Source organism: Pinus tabuliformis, chromosome 5_1 (genome assembly GCF_031772625.1).
Source record: "Pinus tabuliformis cultivar Carrire ecotype Pingquan chromosome 5_1, CPIR1, whole genome shotgun sequence".
In the NCBI taxonomy this organism is placed as follows: Eukaryota; Viridiplantae; Streptophyta; class Pinopsida; order Pinales; family Pinaceae; genus Pinus; species Pinus tabuliformis.
Window position 1 is genome coordinate 242,679,145 of NC_142305.1, and position 12,782 is coordinate 242,691,926.

The 12,782-nt window shown below is 38.9% G+C and overlaps 1 protein-coding gene across 1 annotated transcript; it reads left to right on the forward strand.

The window, feature by feature from the left end:
- Positions 1–1,036: 1,036 nt before the first annotated feature.
- Positions 1,037–1,815, forward strand: LOC149164314 (putative protein phosphatase 2C-like protein 45). Its single transcript, XM_089429435.1, has 2 exons — positions 1,037–1,287; positions 1,515–1,815. The coding sequence occupies exons 1-2, from the start codon at positions 1,037–1,039 to the stop codon at positions 1,813–1,815; spliced, it is 552 nt and encodes a 183-aa protein (XP_089285561.1).
- Positions 1,816–12,782: the final 10,967 nt, after the last annotated feature.

Below are 12,782 nucleotides of genomic sequence, written 5' to 3' on the forward strand. Positions count from 1 at the left end.
ATTTTAGGATTAGACTAGGAAATGATATTTGGATTCCTGGAAATTTTAGGATTAGACTCACCCATGATATTTTTGTGGATTCCTAGATATTTTAAAATTAGATTAACTGTCCTTTTGATCCCAAAATATTATGAAAATCTACAATCCAGATAAAAATGCCAGACCCAACCACTTCCTTCTATTCAAATTCAAATTCAAATTCACTTCGTTTGAAAGTTACACTTCTATGTATATAACCGCTGAGATTTACCTGTTTTAGAATTATAAATCACTAAACATTTATTTAGGTTAAGACTCTCCAAGCCTCGCAAACAAGGAGTGACACAGATAGGAGAGGGTTATTTTCAAGTATTCTCTTTGTTATCGGTGCCATTGTAGAAATTTGTCCATCTAAATGTCGATATCCCCTTCATTTCCATCCCCATTAAGTCTGAGTATGGCCATCCCTTAAGGCATGTGCCATCCCAGTAGGCCGTGGAATTTCCCGAAGAAATGAATGTGGAGGGTTTTCATTACGCCATTTCAACCCATGGAGGGTTTTGAGGGAGGCCATGGAGTTTTCCGAAGAAATGAATGTAGGAAAATTAATGGAGGACACCCATACTTCTATCACCACTTACATAGCAGACGATAGCTATAGCGGATTCAAATTCAAATTTACGTCATTTTATAGTTACACTTCTATGTATTTAATGGCTGAGATTTACCTGTTTCAGGATTATAAATCACTAAACATTTATTTAGGCTAAGAGACTTCGAGCCTCGCAAACAAGGAGTGATACAGATAGGAGAGGGATATTTTCAATTATTCTCGTTGTTATGTGTGCCTTTGTAGAAATCTGTACATCTAAATGTCGAGACCCACTTCATTTCCATCCCCATTAAGTCTGAGTATGGCCATCACTTGAGGCTTGCGCCATCCCGGGAGGCCGTGGAGTTTCCTAAAGAAATGAATGTGGAGGGTTTTCATTATGCCCTTTCATCCAAAAAAGGTCCTCGGATAGGAAAATTAATGACGAAAACCCACAAAACCATGATGGTTAATATTCTGCTACTAGCTGAATATTCTAATTCTAAATTCAGAAACGTGAAGGCCTCATTTTTTGGTGTGTTTGATGGTCATGGCGGTTGGAAAGCAGCAGATTTTGCAGCTGAAAATATTGGACACAATATTTTGAACGCCTTGCTGGGAGAACAACTAGAATTAGCTGGAGAATCAGACATTAACACTGCTAATAAAGTTGATCTTCTTAGTAAGAAAAATCTTGAGGAGGCAGTTAAAGCTGGGTATTTCAAACAGATGATGAATTTTTGAAAATAGGGTTTTGGGGCGGGAGTATTAGTGTAACTAGTAGAAGAAGTAGAAATGGAGATTGCAGTGCAGGTGTAGCCGAAGCCCTGACATGTGATCACAAACCTGGGAGGGAGGACGAGAGATAACGAATAGAGAAATTGGGTGGATCTGTAACTGATTACTATGGAATTTCACGAGTTGGACTGATTACTGTATCTAGGGCAATAGGTGATTGGTTTATGAAAATTTTGGTGTCATCTGAACCAGAGACCAGAATCGTTGAAATATTATTTGATTGTGAGTTTATAATTTTGGCATCAGATGGGCTGTGGGATGTGGTCAGTAATCAGGAGGCCGTGGAGATTGCCAGGCCTTTCTGCTTGGGGGAGGAGCATGGAGAAGCTATTTTGGATGCTCGTAAAGAGCTTGTAGAAGTAGCCATTTCCAGAGAATCTATGGATGATATAACTGTGATGATAATGCAGCTCCAAGACTTTTGCAAGGAGGGAAAATTGAACTGAGGCGGCTAGGAGGGAATGGACACATTCCTCCTTTTAGCATACCGTTGTTATTGAACGTTGGAAGCTGTGGTTTTTGCCAAATTTTAGTTAGACATTTGGGACTCATGGTTTTTGTTATTCATGTTGTTTACATTTATTTTAGGTTAAATTTCATTTAATATATGTATAAGGTGGAAGACTATGTTTTTGAGCATTGTTTCCAATTCTGCTTCCACTTCTGAACTTCTCTGAGCTTAACTCCTCTGAGAATTCTCAATTCGCTACTTCTCTCCAGAGCTTCACTCTGTTTCTTCAATTGGATTCTAAGACTCGTGATGATTCCTCTAAATCATTCTCTCCTCTCCGTATCTACAGAACTCTGCCTGCAACCTTATGTTATAGAACCTACGAATTCACCACTTACATATATTTCATTCATTAAATACTTATTCCACACATTAACACAGTTAGGAATAAACCTCTGTATATATAAGTATAAAAAAATGATTATATTCAAGATTCTCTGTCTCTCACATGCCCAATCTTCAGTATTAGTGGCCTCCTACTTTTACTTTGCCCGTAGGCTTACATTTATACAAGTTCTGTTGAACTAATTCTGGTTTAAATCTTAGATCTACTGAACTGACTCCTAAATGTCCTCTATGTCCACTTCTAACTTCAATTAATTCCTAAGAACTCTCTCTAGTTCCTCGAATCGTGAAACGAACTTTAGAGTTAAATTGACTTCTAACTCTCTTGTCATTATTAACCACTCATGTTCTCCTTTATTCGAGAGAATTTACAAACATCCTCACACATCTAATTAATTCCTATTATAATCACTTAAAAGCCTAAATATTTCATTAATTTGAGACTTAGGAAACCAACTACCTTAAAACACATGACCCCCTATGTCTATTAAAATACAATGATTTTCTCTTGGGTTGAATGCTCCTGCATCAGACTCCCAAAGTGGAAAATATTCATGATCTCCTGATCACGTGTCTTCAATAGTTGATAGAAAACCTCTAGGGTCCCAAACTTTAGTTTGTAGCTAGTATCTTTACTGCTGCTGTATGTCTGCTATCTTCTGTTTCATCTTCCTCTTTTTGTCAATCAGGTTCAAATCCTGATTGATCATCCTTCCTGCTGCTATCATTTCCCTCCATATGGACTATTTCATCATCAACTGCCATAATTCTTCAATATCTGTCTCCAGTTCATCCTTGGACTAGTCCATATTTGCCATTCACTGTTACCTCTTTCTCTCTGCTTCAGGTTGTTGCTGCGGTCCTCTAACTCTTCAAATTTTTGTTTATTTTCTTCTCTTTGAAGTTGTTGGATTCTTACTTTTTCTTTTACTTTTGCTCTTGCTCCAACTTTTTCTACCCTAGATATTGCTGTAGTTTCTACTCTAGGTACCATTGTAGACATTGCTTCCACCCAAACTTCCTGAATATATTTAAGGATATATCCCTCTGCAACATCTAATTTCTGCATTGGATTTTGACTTTCCAACACTCTTCAGCAATTGAACATCTCTGTTCCATGGATTAAATTCTTCCATAGAATCTTCTTCCTTCATCTTTATTTGGCTGTTCATCTATGCCAATTTTCCTCCAGCATCTGCAACTAAACCTGCATTAACAAAATATTTGTTAAAATGAAAAACATAAGGCTTTAGTGCCTTATTTTCCTTTGGCAACAATTCAGTTTGCTGCTCCGTTTCTTTCTCCTCTGTCAACGCATCAGTATGCTGTTTTGAATTCTCAAAAGAATTCATGAGACTGTCAACTAGTCTCTTCTCCACATCATCTGATCTAATGATGTCTTCCTGCTCTTGTCCACTATAGTGAACTTCTTCCTCTGCAATCACACTGTCATACTCTAAATTTTCCAGCAAATATTCCAGCAATGCAATTTCTCTGTGACACTTCATCACTTATAATTCCTGCATTTATAAACAAATTATCAATTTGAAAATCACAAGGTTCAACAATCTCAGCTGTTGCTTCACATATTATCTCTTTCGATTGAGTTTCATCCCCTTATTTCACCAGAAATTCTTCCTGTGTTGTCATAGTTTCAAATATCAATGCATTATTAAGTTCTTTTTGCTGCAATAAATCACTACTTCTCTCATTTAAGAGACATTGTCCATCCTCCTTTACTTCAAAGTTTTTATCTTTTGAAAGATACTCTTCCATACTTCTGACAGCTTCAAAAGATTGCTCATCCTCTGCAAAACACTTCTTTGTTAGTGTTCCTTCTCCCAAGGTTAAATCCTTTGCATAGGTTTCTTCCTTCTTAACATCTTTCAGTAGATTTCCTTCTTTCTTACTGACTGTCTCAACAGTTTCCACGACTATTTCCATTGTGCCTATCATCATAGTGAACTGATGATCCTTTACTATGTTTTCAGCTAACATAGTCTCTTCTTCAAGTTTGCCTTTAATCTCTTGTTTTTTAACTTCTCCAAGAGCTATCCTTGTCTCACCATCTGCATTAATATTCTCATTCATTTGTTTTGCATCCACAGACAAACTATCAGTTTTAAAAACATAAGACCCTATGGTCCCACTTGATGTTTCAACCATCATATCTTCTTGCTGTTCTAAATCCTTCATATGATCTCCTCTTCAATCTCCTCAAGCCCTTCACTTGGTTGCTTGATATATTTCCCCAACTGTATATGAGACCTATCTATCTCATCTTCTTCCAGAACATAATTTAGATTCTACTTGTCTTCTTCCTCCTTTATGAAAATATCAGCAAATTGTCCTTCTTTACATGTTTCACTTGCAAACATACACAAATTGTTAGATTTAAAACCATGTGACCCTTTGGTCTCACTTGAAGTTTCAGTCTTCATCTTCACTTAGAACTTCACCTGGTTCTGCTTCACAAATGAACACTTCCATTTTCATTTCCAACTCAGCTTCTCTGAGTTTTTCCATCATCCACCTTACTTGCCTCTACTGTAGCCTTCTCTGCAACTTATGCCACTTCACTAGATTCTTCCTCAAGAACCAACCTAGTCTCTGGCTTTCCTCAAGTATTCTCCTTCATGCATCGAGTTGTTCTTTTAACTCTGCAAACTCTTTGTCATTTTCCTCTTGAATCATCCTCTTGCCATTTGCCTTGGCATCCTCTTTCTTCATCTTTCTTCGACTGTGGTCTTCCTCAGAACCTCTACTATGACTATCAATAGCCATCTTCTTCTTCTCTATCTTCATGATCTCCTCACTCACTTACTATGAGCTACATTAAAGCCTCTGCAAAAACAAGTCCTCCTTGTTGCAACTTACCTCACCAAGATTTCCTCTGTACTTGGTATTTTGGCAAGCACTCGGTTCTCTATCTCTGGAACCTCCTTTGAGAATTTCTCTCTGCTCCTTCTAGGCTTCAACTCATCTGCACTTCTCAAGAAAACAACTGTCCTGTTGTATTTCAATCACAATGAAATACTTGGTTCTGACCATCTCTTCTTTCACATAGAAAGTCTTACCAACTTCTTTCATTACCTTGGAAATTCTACCCACATCCTCTGTGGAATTTCCCTTGTGATCTGCAATAATACTTCTACAGTAACAAGTCTCCTTCTTACTACATATGCCTCACTAAGCTTCTCTCTTTTGAGCTCAATCTTTTAGCATCTCTCTGGTTCTTTCCTTTGGAACCAATTGAGCACTCCTTACTGCAACTTTGTCACCTTCTTACGCTGTCACCTACATATCAATGTATAAAAAAACATTCTCAAATCAAAACGAACAAATCACCTCATATTCAAGATCTCAGCATGATCTTGTTCCACCATTCCACCTGTACCTTGAATGGATTGTCCTCTGTTTCTTGCATCTGCAAGTTCTGCTACACATCACCTCTGTGTGCCTACTTTCTGTCAGATTAGAATTTGATCCTTCCTTACCTGCATAAACTCCTTTGAAACATAACTTTGTTCTCAATTCTTTCACATAGAATTTCTTTGTTATGTTTTAACACCAATTGTTTCAATTACAATTCTGCTCTGATACCAAATGATGCTAGGGTTACCCCCGCTTACACCCATAGTATGCATGTAAAATGCATAAGCACATTTGTACCAGGTATTTAAATCTCAAAGGAGTCAAATCTTCATTTAAATATGGTTAAGGTCCCCCTTTCTTAATCTCTGCGGAATAATTTATTTAACTCAACATAGCCTAACCCTTAGGCAATATCAACTTATCGGGATTTTAATCAACCCTCAAGCATTCATTTATGACTTTATCAAATCCTTTCATTAAACCCTTTTATCGAGACTCATTCACTCCCATAAACCTTAGTTTAATATTTCGCTAACCCTTTAACCACATATATATAACTTTTTCCTCTTTAAACCTTGGTTACATATATTTTAACGTATAACCCTTCTATCGACACTATTTTCTTAATAAACCATTTACAAAGGAAATATACGCACACCATGCCTTTTTCGCCTTGGTACGACCTTGGCACATTTACCGAGGTTTACCTTTTCTCTTATCGCAATCACTATAGTCCATGGGTCACATTAACATGTGGTTCCCCATCTCCTCCGATATGCGATTAACCTTCGGAACTCAAAACATATTAATTGCGTCATATAACCCCATTGGTTCCGATCAACCAAACTTACACAACACTTGCCGACCATTGATATGGACTTAAAGGATCAGACAGTTCATGATGATCTTGGATAGCCAACAAGCATGGGGTTTAACCGCCCGATAAAGTGGTTTCCCATCTCCACTTCTCTGCTATGTGTCGCGTTATGAATGTAATCGGAGTCAAACGGAAGAATACTGATAGCGGTCTTTCTTCCGCCCGAAATCCACTTTCCTACCTTTGTAAACTGCTCTTCATCGATTATCCTCCGTGCTCCTTCAACATTCGATGACCGTCGATCTATGAGATTGATGGTTCTCGTTCCTTGTCACCTGCATCGTTGATCTATAAGATCCAACAGTCCTTATGCTTCAACGACTCACTTCTTCCTTCGTCCTTTCCTTTATCGTTTTCGCTGTTTCTTCAGCGTTACCTCTGTGGTTTAGGTTTCTTCAAAGGGTTTCATTCTTCTGCTTCCACTTCTCAACTTATCTGAGCTTAACTCCTCTGAGAATTCTCACTTCACTACTTCTCTCCAGAGCTTCACTCTGTTTCTTCAATTGGATTCCAAAACCTGTGATGATTCCTCTAAATCATTCTCTCTTTTGCGTATCTACAGAACTTTGCCTGCAACCTTCTATTACAAAACGTACGAATTCACCACTTACATGTAATTCATTCATTAAATACTCATTCCACAAACTAACACAATTAGGAATAAACCTCTGTATACATAAGTATAAACAAATGATTACATTCAAGACTGTTTGTCTCTCGCAGGCCTGATCTTCAGTATCAGTGGCCTCCTCTTTTTACTCTGCCCGTAGGCTTACATTTATACAAGTTCTGTTGAACTAATTTTGGTTTAAATCCTAGATCTACTGAAGTGACTCCTAAATGTCCTCTATGTGCACTTCTAACTTCAATTAATTCCTAAGAACTCTCTCTAGCTCCTCGAATCATGAAACTACCTTTAGAGTTATAATTAAATTCTAACTCTCTTGTCATTATTAACCACTCATGTTCTCCTTTATTCGAGAGCATTTACAAACATTCTCACACATCTAATTAATTCCTATTCTAATCACTTAAAAACCTAAATATTTCATTAATTTGATACTTAGGAAACCAACTTCCTTAAAACACTTGACCCCTTATGTCTATTAAAATACAATGATTTTCTCTTAGGTTGAATGCTCCTGCATCAACTCATAATTAGTTCCTCAAACTATTTGGAACTAATTTAACTAGACTTAACTCAGTTAACTGGGCTAACTAATTACAACTCAAATACAACTCATCCTTATCTCCTTAATTAAGGGATAACTTCCTCAATCAAATGGATGACTGTTACATGACTTCACAAAGAATTCATGTTTGAATTTATCCAACTAATTAACTCAAGATGAATTAATTAATTATTTTCAAACATCTCGTGAGACTAAATTTGAATTTTAATTCAAGGAAAAATTAGAATTGGAATATCTTAAAATTCTATATTTAGCAATGCTATTTTTAGCATTTCTTGTTGCTATTTTCAACACTCCCTCTCAACAAGAAAGGGATTATCTGCCACCCCGATCCTGTCTCTATGGAACTCAAATTTACACTTTGATAATGCCTTAGTCAAAATGTTAGCATCTTGCTTCTCGGTCGAAATACACTGTAGCAACATGATCCTCCTCGCCACACAGTCTCTGAGATGATGATACTGAATGTTGATATGCTTGGACCTGTCATGAAATACTGGATTCTCAGAGAGTTTGATACAACTATGATTATCACAATAGATCACAGTTGTATCCATCCTCTGACCAAACAAACCAACTAGAATTTTCCGCATCCAAATGGCCTCAAATGCTGCCTGACTTGCAACCATGTATTTAGCCTCTGATCAGCTGAGTGTGGCTGACCTCTATTTCGTGCTGTACCAAGAATCTGCAACTGAACCAAGGTTGAAAATTCCTCCTGATGTGCTCTTCTGATCTAATGGGCTCCCTGCCCAATCTGCATCTGTGAAGCCTTGTAGCTTCACTCCATTTTTCCATCTGTACCATAATCCATATTGAGATATTCCTTCGAGGTATCTCAAAACATGCTTAGCTGCCTTCCAAAACAGCTTGGTAGGCTGAACCATAGCTTGACTCAACTCGTTCACCGCATAGCATAAATCTGGTCATGTGTTCACTAAGTACATCAGTGAACCCACAAGCTACCGATACACAAATAGCTTCTACTACTTCTCTTGAAGTAGCATTCTCCTTCCTCCAATTACCCACTAGAGGAGTCTGCATGGGCTTGCACTTCTCCATGTGGAATCTCCTGAGTATCTCATTGGCATATTTGCCTTGAGACACAAACACTTCGCCATCCTTGTGCCATACTTCCATGCCTAGAAAGTAGTGCATGAGATCCATGTCTTTCATCTTGAACTCTCTCGCAAGGTCCTCCTTGCAAGACATGATCAATTGATCATCACATGTGAATATCATATAATCAACATAAAAAACAATGATCAAATGCTTACCTTCCACCATGATGTAGTACAAGTTCACGTCCGCTTCACTCTTTGTGAAGCCTAACCCAGTGAAGTAGTTGTCGATCCTAGTGTACCAAGCATGAGGTGCTTGTTTCAGCATGTACAAAGATCTCTTGAGTTAGCACACATGCGACTCACGATTGAAGGTCTCAAAACCTTCCGGCTACTCTATGTACACCTCTTCCTCAATCTTGCCATTGTGGAATGCAGTCTTCACATCAATCTGATGGATCTTCCAACCCATCTATACTGATAGTGCCAACATCGATCTGATAGATGAGTACCTTGCTACAGGAGCAAAAGTATCATCATAGTCGATCCCCTCGACCTGTGAGAAACCACGGGCAACAAATCTGGCCTTTTGTTTCTCCACACTACCATCAATAGCTTGCTTTACCTTGTAAAGCTAACGAGAAATCACAACTAACTTGTTCTCCGGTCTTGGAACCACATCCCAAACACTGTTCCAAACTATGGAGTCATACTCCTCCACCATAACATCAACCCAAATTGGCTGCTGCAATGCTTCCTCAAAGGAGGATGGCTTGATCTCAACACGTTCCCCAACAAGGGCCATGTATCCAGTGTACCTATCAGGTGACCTCCTCTGTCTGCATTGAGAAGATGGTTCTCCCACATTCTCTCTCTCATCTAACAACAATTTGTCAGCTTCTCTCGTGCACTTCTACCCATCTCTAGAAGACTCTGCTTGAGTGGATGTCTCCACTCCTAGAACCTCTGCATACGACTGCTCCGCATCCGTTTGAGGATCCTCTTCCTTAGGAACCAACAGTTCCTCCACAGCCCGTAGTTGGAGCTCCCTCTCAAGGGAAACTCACATTGCCTTCTTCTCATCAAACTTGAGATCTCTGCGAACCACTGTACCCCACAAGTATCCCCAACTTTGTGGTTGGCTCAAGTTTCTTCCGACATTCTTGGTCACATGGAAATATACTGATGAGCCAAAGATCTTGAAGTGACCCACATCTGGTCTCTTCCTGGAGAAAGCTTCCTCTGGTGTCTTCATCCCAAGTATGCGATGCAGGCTTCTATTCTGCAAATAAACCACTATGTTGCATGCCTCAACCTACAAATGAAGTGGTAGGCCTTAGTCATGCAGCATCGCCCGAGCTTCTCCCACAATCTTTCTGTTCTTCCTCTCGGTTATCGTATTCTGTTATGGGTTATGAGGTGCCATCAATTCCCATTTAATTCCTTATGTAGCATAGAAGACCTTAAACTCTTGAGAGACATACTCTCCACCATTGTCGCTTCTCAAGGCCCTGATCTTCTTCCCTGATTCTTTCTCAACCAAAGCTTTGAACTCAAAAAACTTTGAGAAGGTTTGATCCTTCTTATGCATGAAATAGATCCAACATTTACAAGAAAAATCATCAATGAAAATCAAATAATACCTTTGCTTCGTAGTGGAGGGCATCGAGAATGGTCCACACACATCTGTATGAACTCACTCCAAGATTTCTTTAGCTCGACTATCTCGATCATGAAAGGAAGACTTGGTGTACTTTCCCAAGGTGCAACGTTTGCATGTGTCCACTTGCTCAAGTTTACCTTTGGGAAGTCTGGGAGAAATTTGTTGCATTATCTTCAAGGCCCCATGATGCAAGTGTCCCAGCCACATATGCCATAACTCGCCAATATCTTAGCTTTACACCAATTCTACTTTGGAACTCAATGAAGCACAGTCATCTACCTCTAGCGTGTAAAGATTCTTCCCTCGAATCCCAATCCTCTTGGTCTGACCTGTGGCTATGTGTCTCAGAAATGACTTTCCTTCACTGAAGACTACATCATAGCCTTTGTCTTCCAACATCATGACCGATACCAAGTTCTTCTTCAGTCTAGGCACATACTTTACATTAGTAAAGTTGAGAGGAGCTCCATGCTCCCTCTAAAAAACAACTGTACCTTCACCTGAAACATAATACTTTCCATCATCGCCCATCTCTATGCACATCTTGAGGTCTTTCTCCTCCAAGGTACTGAATAAACTCTTATATGGTCATGTGGAATGAGGCTCCACTATCTAGATACCAAACACAACCCACCATCAATGAAACCATGCATGCGATGAGGGTAAAATCCAATTCAAGCTGAGAGGCCAGTGCCTCACCTTCTGATCCTTTGGAGGATCCCTTCTTGGATTTATTCAATGGACAATTAGTTGCATAATGGCCCACCTCATGACAATTAAAGAATCTCACTTTAGATTTTTCAATCTTCTTCCCTCCATGATAAGAACTCGATTTGGAATGGGAAGCCTTCCCTTTCCCTTTCCTTGACTTACTTGCTAAGGCTAGATTTTCTTCATCATCATGCTTAGATGAAGAACCATCTCTGGTGCTCCTCCTGATCTCCTCCTGCATTAGATCTGACCCCAGTCCTTCCCAATCTGGCAGTTTCTCTCTTCCATTCACTGAGTCTTGGTAGCTATGCCAACTCTTAGGAAGACCAAGGAGAGCAAGGCTCACCATATCATCATCGACTGTCATTATTCCTACACTCCCAAGCCCATCTCTGTAGGTGATGACCTTGTTCAGATATGTAGAAATAGTGTCGCCCTTTTCACACTTGATTTTCCGAAGCTTGTCCTTAAGCTCCAACTTCCTCTGATCGCTGTTGTTTTGATATAGGTCCTTTAATCTCTTCCACATTGAAAACAGAGTCTCCTTCCCATGGAGACTTGAGACAATATGGTCTTGAACTCTCTCTAGAAGAATCCTCGTCGCCTTCACCACACACTTCTTCCATTCCGCCAATTCTTGTGCATTAGCTGCAACTGGCTTGGGGATTTCTTGATCAATGAAATCCTTCAAACCATTGTCTTCTAATACCCCTTGAATGTGATCCTTCCTTGCTATGTAACTCATGCTGCCATCTAGTGCATACTCAGGTCTCAAGCCATTGAACGCCATTGGTGAACTTTGAGGTGTGATAAGAATTCGATTTTGTACTTGCAATAAAGAAATTCAAACTTCGAATTTTCCCTTCTCAGTATGCTGTTCATAGTTCTGATCACCTTTTCTCCAATACCATGTAGAAATTATCACTGTAGATTAAATTGATTATGCAATGTACTAAAGCAAAATACTTAATCTACTTCTACAATCAAACTTGCAGAAGCCTAATCGATTTGAGCAAGATCAAATAGAACACATATAAAATAGGAGAAGAATCAATCACACATGAAACACAAAAGAATACTCTGGGGAAAGCCTCAGCTAAAAACCCCGTTATTTGTATTATCATACAAGTGGAAATATCTCAGGATTACACAAAGATTTAGCTCTCACAGCTATCCAACTCTCAATACAATCCCTCTCTGCTACTCATAGATAGAATAGACAACACATATGCCTTCTCCTCTGTCCTCCAAGCCTCCTATTTCCTTGCACAATTCCTGTGGGATGATTCACCTTCAACCAAGTGGAACACTGCTCTTACACATTGTAAAACTGCGCAATCCTAGAGGAATGGATTCCTTCTGCATGCAAGAGATTTTCTCATAGGAAAATTATTGCAACTGATAGTACACTATCCTTGCCTTTAATCTCAACTAGGTCTTTGACTGAACTGACATGCATGAGTTATTTAGAGAATATTCTGTTATCTGGAGTACACTAGTTGCATGCATGCATGCATTAACTGACTGAACTCACAATTAGTTCCTCAAACTGTTTGGAACTAATTTAATTGGACTTAACTGAGTTAACTGAGCTAACTAATTACAACTCAAATACAGTTCATCCTTATCTCCTTAATTAAGGGATAACTTCTTCAATCAAAGGGATAATTGTTGCAT

Coding starts and splice junctions, on each gene's coding strand:
- LOC149164314 (XM_089429435.1), top strand. CDS start 1,037: ATGGTTAATATTCTGCTACTAGCTGAATATTCTAATTCTAAATTCAGA. Junction 1,288..1,514: donor GAGGAGGCAGTTAAAGCTGG/GTATTTCAAACA, acceptor TACTGTATCTAG/GGCAATAGGTGATTGGTTTA.